Source organism: Sparus aurata, chromosome 21 (assembly GCF_900880675.1).
Source record: "Sparus aurata chromosome 21, fSpaAur1.1, whole genome shotgun sequence".
Lineage (NCBI taxonomy): Eukaryota > Metazoa > Chordata > Actinopteri > Spariformes > Sparidae > Sparus > Sparus aurata.
This window is the reverse complement of record NC_044207.1, coordinates 23117557-23126527: the sequence shown is the minus strand read 5'-3', so window position 1 is coordinate 23126527 and position 8971 is coordinate 23117557. Positions and strand designations below refer to the sequence as shown.

Sequence of the window (8971 nt, the reverse complement as noted above, 5' to 3'; positions counted from 1 at the left end):
TGTTACCAGATGTTTGAACAGCTTTTTACACACGTGTATTTTGTATTTTAGAACAGAGACCAGACTCCACTTGTCCCCGCAGCTAGAAAACTACAAACTGTTTAGGACTTAATTACTGTGTTCAAGATCAGTGAGTGTTTAGAGCAAGTAGTAAGAAATTAGCACCAGTGTGTTTGGGGATGTCTGCTCCGTTATTATCATCATTGCATGTTTTGAAAGAACTTCAGACTCTACTGATGCTTTACTTGCAGTTGGAAAAGCAAAGTGCAGTCCCATCCTGTCAGCTGGTTAATTCTGAAAATCCATCTACTTGCTTCCTGTACAGTTAATTTAAAGCTACAGCTAGCGGCCGGTTAGCTTAGCATTAATACTGGCAAAAAGCCAGTCTGGCTCAGTCCGAAGGCAACATTATGTCCACCAGCATATTCATCAATGAGCTTTAGAGCAGACAGAAGCTAACAGGCTAACAGTTGTAGCCTTGTACTTCCCAGACAGAGCGGATTATCAATCGTCTCCAAATCATTGCAGAAACATTTCAGCAAGAACTGTTCCAAGTCAAGAGTCAAGAGTCACAGAGCCATGTTGTGATAAAAATAAAAGTTTTAAATGTATCAATAAAAAACACCAGGTTCAGTAAACGTGATGCTTTACCAAATCAGGTGCATTACAATATCGCAGTTAACAAAAGGATAAAACTCCTTGAGGAAATCTACAAATGGCATTATGGACAGATCAACCACATTTGAAACAACATTACATCTGGGTACAGACATCTACAAAGTGTACCATAACAAAGTTGACCCAGTGCGTCAAAGTCTGAAGACATCAAAACAGTTGCCATTTAAAAATAGACACTTCATAAAATCAAAGAATTAGTAACATTGAAGACTGGATACTTGAAAAGGCAGGTCAACATTATTCACCAGTACATGAACTAGTCAGATTTAATATGTTACACATGCTGCCCAGCCTCAGCAGCTCTATTCTTCAGTGTCCGTGTGCTTTTAGTTCATTTTTTTTAGTCACCAACAGACGGGATAGGGAAAAGATATAACATGGGCTATAAAACAGTGTTACAAAAGCCGATCCCTTCTAAAGACGAGAGGAAAGACATACCCTGCCATTACCAGCTCTTAACTACCAAAGATGTCATTAACCTTGTCTTGTTTTAAGTTGACCAGCCAACTTTAAACCATTAAAATGCAGGTTAAACATCATCTGAGCGGGGAGGAGGAAGAAGAAGAAGAAAAAAAAAAATACAGTACTAGTTAAAAAGAAAAGATAAAGTCAGGAGGGCAGTGGGAGTCAGTCTATGAGTTGTGGATTTAGTAATCCGCAGGTTCATCCCCTTCCTCGCTCAGCAAACAGGTGCGGATCAGGGCCTCGGTCACGCCGTACGGGTCGCAGTTGGCAGACGGGCGGCGGTCTTCGAAGTAGCCCTTCTTCTCCTGGCCGACTTGGCGAGGGATGCGGATGCTGGCTCCGCGGTTGGCCACGCCCGCGGAGAATTCGTTGATGTTGGAGGTTTCGTGGTGGCCGGTGAGACGACGGGCGTTGTCGAGCCCCCCTTTGGGGTCGTAGGCGCGGATGTGATAGCGGTGCCTCTTCCCGAGCTTCTCGATGGAATCCTCAATGGCTCTGAAAGCAGGAAAACAAGATTCCCTCATCAGAAAACTGAAAAAAACTCACGCAAAACACAAGCAGATCTTTCACATCATAACGCCTTTGACACTCACTTCAATCCGCCGTCTTCCCTCATCTCCTTTGTGCTGAAGTTTGTATGGCAGCCAGCACCGTTCCAGTTTCCAGGGATGGGCTTGGGGTCAAATGAGGCAACGACGCCGAAGTCTTCACAGACGCGGTGCAGGAGGAAGCGAGCCATCCACAGATGATCCCCCATGCTGATCCCTTCACAAGGTCCGACCTGGAACTCCCACTGAACACAAAACAATTTATAAGTTACATCTTTAAAACTGGCTGTCTGACTTACAAAACTATGTGCAAAGTCCCAACATGGATTAGGTTTTAATGATCGTTACCTGAGCAGGCATCACTTCTGCATTTGTGCCACAAATCTGGACTCCAGCATAGAGACAAGCTCTGTAATGAGCCTCCACGATATCTCTACCATAGGCCTTGTCAGCTCCCACACCACAGTAGTATGGACCTGTGTGAATGAGTTAACAGTTAAACAAACCATTCAGGCACTCATTCGTGCTTACATGCATCCTTCGAACTATCTGCTCACCCTGTGGTCCAGGGAAACCATTAGACGGCCAGCCGAAAGGGTGTCCGTCTGTGCCCAGGATGGTGTACTCCTGCTCCATGCCGAACCAAGGATGCTGGTCCTCCACCATTTCCATAATTTTTTTACATGTGATGCGAAGGTTGGTTTCTGCAGAAATGAAACTCAGATTAGAAGACGAACACCAGGAAAATCAACTGCAGTTAGATGCAACGATTTAAGAATTGCTTTAACTATTGTGAGATGTCCCCAAAAGACAAATACAGTTACAAATCATACAAGATGGGCCAGTGAAGCTAAAAAGAAGTGCAGTCATGATTTAAAACTTTGCGCCTATGGGTCTTTTTTGTCATAAAATGCAATACTTTTGCTGGAGTAAGTGCTTCTTTAGGATGCATCTGTCCCCCCTGAGCTCATCTCAATGCCTGCATGCACGAAGGAATGAATGAGTGCATGCATGTGCAAATGAGTGCATTTGTGGCACGGCGAGCCTCTGACGGCACACCTGCCAGAGATTTAATCTTTCAATATCCAAGGGATAAGGGAGGCTCATTTCAGGGTAGATTGCATGTTCGGTATAGATGAACTGGTAAGATTTTTAAAAAAAGGCAACTGAAATACTTAAAATGTTTTCGTCTTTGAGCAGGAAGCATTGTAATGACCTGCCTGCTTCATGTTAAGTCCTCCTCCTGCAGTTACAGTATCTTATAATGAGTATGTTTTACTGGCTTATTTCCTTATTTCACGGTTTCTCTTAAAGTGCTGCACATTGTCTCATCCATTATGTCTTAAAAGTTTACAGACGAAGCTTCTTTTGTTACCTGCAGGTTTCCCGTTGTACTTCTGCACCTCACACAGGACCAGTTTGTTGGGGTCTTTGCGGAATGGATCGCGGAACATGGCAGCAGGAATCAGGTACATGTCACTGTTGGAGCCCTCCGCCTGATAAGTGCTGGAGCCGTCGAAGTTCCACTCAGGCAAATCTGACAAGACAAGAAGGGGGGGCTGATATTAAAACACACTGCATGGCTTATTAAATCATGAGGATAATCTTTCAGGAGAATTCAGGAGGCTGCTTACCATCGATGCTTTTGGGCTCAGCATCCAGCGTCCTGGTCTTGCACCGGAGTCCCTCTCCAGTTCCATCAATCCAAATATACATGGCCTGGACTTTATCCCCCTGAGGGAGCTCCATGTACTGCTGCTTTACAGCTTTACTCAGGGTGGCACTGGCGGATGTGGCCATCTTTATCTCCTACTATAACACACCTGAGGAGGAGAAGAAGAAGAGGAGCAAGATGAGATGAGGTGCAGGTATGAAGACCAATGTGCGCTCTGGATCACATGTTGCGTAACATGGGTCGAGGCGAGGGGGGGGGGCGAGCAAAAAAAAAAAAAAGAGAAAAACACAAAAAAAACACCACCATTGTCTCATCTTCCAGAACGGAGAACGCGCTGAGGATGTAAAAGAAGGCATAGTTCGAGTCCCTTCTCCAGTTTGGAAACAAAGGAGGGGGAAAGCAACCTGCCTCCGCGTGTGCATGAAGACGATTATAATTACATTAAATGAGGCGAGCTCGCAAAGTGGAGAAAAAAAAAACGCGGTCTGTACTGTACATGGTGCTGTAGCCATGGTTACAAAAGCACGGTGAGGAAATATTACATCATAGGCTTCCTCGTCCATCACCCACAACTACATACACGAGCTAGTAAAACACACAGAGGTGCAAAACAGACAATATGGAGCTGAAGACAATGAAAAGAAATTTTGAAAAAAGAGAGAGAAAGTCTGAAACAATGAAAAGTCTGGTCACGAGAAGTTAGAGAACGAGAAGGAGAAGAAGGAGAAGAACAATAATTACCTGGAGAAACGAGGAAATTGAAATAAAAACTAAAGGACAGAGAGGTCCAGTGTGTCTCGGGTTGATGTCTCGCTTGTGTCTCTCTCATTCTCCGGTACCGAAAAGTCCGGGTCCGGCCACATTTATAAGAGCAGGAACTGGGATGTCGCGTCTTTGATTGGTCGGAGAGTCCGCAGCGTGTTTACTCCGAGCTGATTGAAGGCGGCACGCGGGCCGCTCATTGGACGGTGCTGCAGGAAAGCGGAGCCGCGACGCCCTCTAGCCGCGTGAGACCATGCGTGACACTCTCCACTAAGTGTGTGTGTACGCGCGTGCGTGCGCCCCCGTGCTCACATGATTATAAAAGGGGAGAAAAAAATTATAATTAAAGCGTCAAATAGGCTGACTTGTTTTGTTTTTCTTTTCATTTGCTGGAGGAGAGGGACTCGACCGCGTGGGACAAAATGTACAACATCCTCGAGCCGCTGCACAAAGACGGACAGGTACCGCTCAGGTCCAAGGCGACACCTTGTGGTGGAGTTCGGGTGCTGCAGGCTGCACTGGTTTTAATGGGAGAGGTTATGTAATCCCACTAAGAACCACCGTCAACTGCTGTGGATCCCCGCGTGTGAGAACCATATGCAACATGCACACTAGCCATGCCTTTTAATCAATCAATCAATAACAATCGCCTTTAATTAATGTCAGCGTGGTTTATTGGTTGATTACTGTGTAGCATGCAAGACAAATATGCTTTGGTTTATTAATAGAGCAGTCAGTAAACTTTATGGGTCGAATGTAATAGTCTAATGTTGGTGTCCCGTGTTTATGTAACCTTAGACCTGCAAATAAACAAAGGAACAAACTGAGAAAAAGAGGTTTAAAGACTGGTCAGCCGAATTGTGTAACAGACAGAAATGAAATTATGTATTTGTGTTGTAAAGTTAAAGCATTCAGCTTCTACACAACAGGGCTTTGTAGGAAAAAAAACCCTTAAAATCTTAAGGAGGCCTGGGGCTTAAATGGTGGTCACAGCTAGCTACATTGCTTAAGATAGGCTAGTAATAACACCAGTTAGTAGATAAGATGCACTTAATTATTTTTTGTCATGGTGGGATTTAGCTAGACTTCCACCTTATGGCACTGTATGAGATAAAGACAATGATTAAAATAAGGGAGTTTTCAGTTGTAGGTTTAAAAAAGGCTAGCTAGCTGTAGCCTAGTTATCTCACTAGCTTGCTTATCTTTAATGGTAAGCCTGTATAGGAAAATGTAGGAACATTTCAAATTTAAGATCAACAAATAAAATTTATATATATATATATACACACACACAAATTGTGAAGTGTATCTATATTATACACTTCAAACCTTGAGGCAGTCTGAGGCTAGAATGGCAAGTCATTTTGCAGTTGTGGGAAATGGCTCTGAGGTATAGAAAACTGTAGCTTTACTAAAAGCTAGGTAGCTATATCTCACCAGTTAGCTTATTGTTGATAGTAGTAATTAATCCTTTGAGGGAGGGCTAAGATGGCGGTACAGGTTACCCACTTTGTATAAAGGATAGATAATTTGTGATAAATCAAAGCATACACATTGTAAATTTAAAGCAGATAGCCTCTACTCAAGCATTGTGGGGAAAAAAAAACCCTTCAAACCTTAAGGAAGTCCAGGGCTAAGATGACTGTAAAGCTTGTTGGCCTGCTAAAGCTACGCTAGAAACGATAATCTTTACACTTAGTTACTTGATGTCATTGTTGGATTTGAGCTACTGCCTCATTAACACAGTATGGCAGTGTTTTTCACTCCTGTTCCTGGCCCCCATGTCCTGCATGTTTTACATGTGTCCCTGCTCCAACACACCTGATTCAAATGATCAGCTGCTCATCAAGCTCTGCTGAAATCTGATAACGACCCATTCATTGGAATCAGCTTTGTTGGAGCAGGGATACATCTAAAACAGGCAGGGCAGGAGTGAAAAACACTGCTGTACTGGTTAACACAATGGAGTGATGTAAATGTTGGATCTTTCGGTTGCAGGAAACAGCTCTGAGGTTTAGGAAGATGTAGCTTAGCCTTAGCTCAATATAGCTAGTGATCTCACCAATTAACTTATCTTCAATGGTAGTTTTAACTTTGTTTTCTACTGTTTACAGTCCATCGTACAGATATGCATTGTGGTCATACACTATGTGACATAATAACATTATATACAGTCAAATAAAGTCGTATTCTTGTCGATTCTTGCCAGGGTGCTGGTCCTTTTGGTTCGGCTTGTGGACTTGGCTGTGAAACCCAGTTCCTGTGGCTTCAGACCAAACCCAGAAAAGAAAACACCTTTCCTCGTAGATCTTTTATGATGTCTGGCTTCTCTCATCTCTCGGTGTTCCCGCGATCCTGTTCCAGAAACCATTAGAGCAAAGTGGGCTTCTTCTCTGCTTCCAACGCTGTGTAATGCCTACAAAGGAAATAGATGATTAGTCCAGAACTTTATTATAAATGATCTTAAAGATAAATAAATGTGTTTGTTACCTGTAGACACCTTGTTTACTTAGTTTTGAATGATTATGTGTTTAATCCTCGCCCACTGCAGTTCGGCTTTGTGGGGAGGAACATATGGGTGACAAATTAGGTGACAAAAGGTCATCACTCTGAATAACTTTGTATTGGTTTGTTCGGGTGAGCCTTCTCTCTTTTCAATTTCCTCAACTCTGACACAAAGATGATGCAAGGTGGTCAGATTATATTATATAATATAGCACAGCTGACCTGAAAAATTCTTTCAGTTTCCTGTGAATTTGATGGTTTCAGCTGGAGAGGAGGCGTATCTGACCTCAGTGCCAAAGAGCATGAAGACGTCCCCTCAGGCCTTACTTGTCAAGAGATCTACCGACCCTGTGGCATTAAGCTAGCAGTGAACCTGTAGCTAACTTTAGGTGAGGGTGACTGGGTCTGTTGTTGTGGTTACCCTGGATGAGGATGAGGAGAAACGGTGTGCACATCAGGAGTAGACTGTTGAAGGTGAATACAGAAAATGTTTGGGTATGCATGAAAACATGCTCTCATATCAGTACTTTTCAAGGGATACGAACACTGCTCTCCACGATCATCTGCTGATCTATCGGCTGGGGCTCCTGTATTGGCCTTCTTAGGGCCCCCAGGGTAAAACACCATGCTGCACCATCTGGAATTGCGCCTTGAGCTTTACACGTCTTTGACATCTATAGACAGACGATTGTCCCTCACCGAAGCTCTGCAGCGGGCTCCGACCAGCGATGTTGTTGCAGTGTCTGTTGGTGTTGTTGTAATTGTTTCTCATCATCCTGCAGCCCCCTGGCCATGTGCCCTGTATTCAAACTGTTGACAGGAAGTGTGCCAACCCGAGTGCAGAAACAAAATATTAGTATTAATATGAACAAGTACGGGTATGAAAGAACCCTGATACCAAATTACTTTTCATTCCGTTGGCATCAAATGTGGATGAATCTGTCGTTGTGCCTGTGACCCATTTGGTCTTTGATTGGATTAATCCCTCCATAAACCGTACATGGTATACTTTATGTGTAACACTGAAAACATGATGCATCATAAAAGGATCCTCCTAAGCAATGTTTTTTGTTCTGTTTTGCAGTTCAGTGGATGAACAGCACCACCTAGTGGACTCAGAGCACCAGAGCAGCAGATAAGGATGAAGGTTGTTTGAGGTTTTTCTGTGGCAACTTGCTCTTTGCATAGACAAGTAAGACCAAAAGTAGAGTTAATCATAAATCTACAGCTTGAGCAAACAAATTGTGCTACTGTCTTTTTGAGTATTATACAGTATTGTAACACTACGTGGTATATGTGTCTGTCTGCTACCCTAAAATCTGACATTAACACATGGTGCCACGATTCAACAAGTCTGACCTGAAGCTATCCTCCGTGTATCAGTCTATCCTCAAATCAAACGTGGAGCTTAATCCCAGAGTAAATGCAAGTTAAGGCTACACATATGTCGTCCTCTGTGATTGTGATGTGTCCTTTATGATTGTAATGTGTCCTTTTGTGATTGTATGTGTGTCCTCTGTGATTGTGATGTGTCCTTTTGTGATTGTGATGTGTCCTCTGTGATTGTGATGTGTCCTTTTGTGATTGTATGTGTGTCCTCTGTGATTGTGATGTGTCCTTGGTGATTGTTATGTTATATTGGATTGCATTTGTGTTGAATGTTTTGTCCGTCATGTGATGTCTTTGTAAGAAGACGTTTCATACCCCGGTCAGACGATAACGTATCTATCTAGCTGTCTATCTAGGCGATGGTCTCGTTTGTCTTGTTTGTTTGTTTTGTCTTATAGGTCATATAGAGGTATTGTTTTCTGTTTGGTTTTTTTTGATGATTTAGTGGTGTTGGTTTTAAAATCAGAGATGCAGTACAGTTAAATATGTCAGCTGAAGAGGGAAAAAAAAGATAAACAGGGGAGAAGAAATGAAAAAATCGAGGAAACTGTGTTGTGTACGTTGAAATAAAAGTTATTTAGCGGCTTTTTGGACTCAGGCCATGCAATGATTTTCCTTCTAATGCTGTGAATGGCTTTATCCAGATGAGTTGCATCAACAGGATAATTTGTTGTGCTTGTTACCAGCAGGGGCAAAAATCTAATGCAAGGGAGAAGCCAAAAGTAAGGCTGTGACTCTGCTAATGAAACCTAATGGCTTCAATGCGACTCCAAGCGAACCGAGACTGGTGACAATTACAAATGTGTCTTTATTTTATTCAGTGGAAGAAACAAAAATGTCTAAAATCCTTTGTTTGGCCTCTTACTGGAGGTCAGCCACCAGCGACACACTCAGATTCTTCAACATCTCTTCCAAAGCTGCAATATCTATCTTGTCTTTTTTCTTTTTT

At 42.9% G+C, this 8971-nt stretch overlaps 1 protein-coding gene and 1 long non-coding RNA gene across 4 annotated transcripts; one reads left to right on the top strand and one right to left on the bottom strand.

Moving 5' to 3' along the window:
• Window positions 1-582: 582 nt before the first annotated feature.
• On the bottom strand, window positions 583-4230 carry LOC115572782 (glutamine synthetase). Its single transcript, XM_030403220.1, has 7 exons — window positions 4108-4230; window positions 3326-3514; window positions 3067-3228; window positions 2249-2395; window positions 2040-2167; window positions 1737-1936; window positions 583-1638 (listed from the first exon to the last, which is right to left on the bottom strand). Exons 2-7 carry the CDS (start codon window positions 3489-3491, stop codon window positions 1326-1328), a joined length of 1116 nt encoding a protein of 371 aa, XP_030259080.1. The 5' UTR covers window positions 3492-3514; window positions 4108-4230; the 3' UTR covers window positions 583-1325.
• On the top strand, window positions 3363-8607 carry LOC115572783 (uncharacterized). 3 transcript variants are annotated; one of them, XR_003982157.1, is made up of 4 exons: window positions 3363-3559; window positions 4524-4714; window positions 6338-6508; window positions 7718-8607. It is a non-coding gene; the product is annotated as an uncharacterized LOC115572783 (long non-coding RNA). The 3 variants fall into 3 exon arrangements; XR_003982158.1 differs by having other exon boundaries at window positions 6338-7022; XR_003982159.1 differs by lacking the exon at window positions 3363-3559 and adding an exon at window positions 4285-4402.
• Window positions 8608-8971: the final 364 nt, after the last annotated feature.

Excerpts from the sequence above, each read along its gene's own strand:
- LOC115572782 (XM_030403220.1), bottom strand. The coding sequence starts at position 3,491 with ATGGCCACATCCGCCAGTGCCACCCTGAGTAAAGCTGTAAAGCAGCAG. Across the intron at positions 2,396-3,066 it reads GTACAACGGGAAACCTGCAG|AAACCAACCTTCGCATCACA; the intron begins GTAACAAAAGAA and ends TCATTTCTGCAG. Across the intron at positions 2,168-2,248 it reads TGGTTTCCCTGGACCACAGG|GTCCATACTACTGTGGTGTG; the intron begins GTGAGCAGATAG and ends TCATTCACACAG.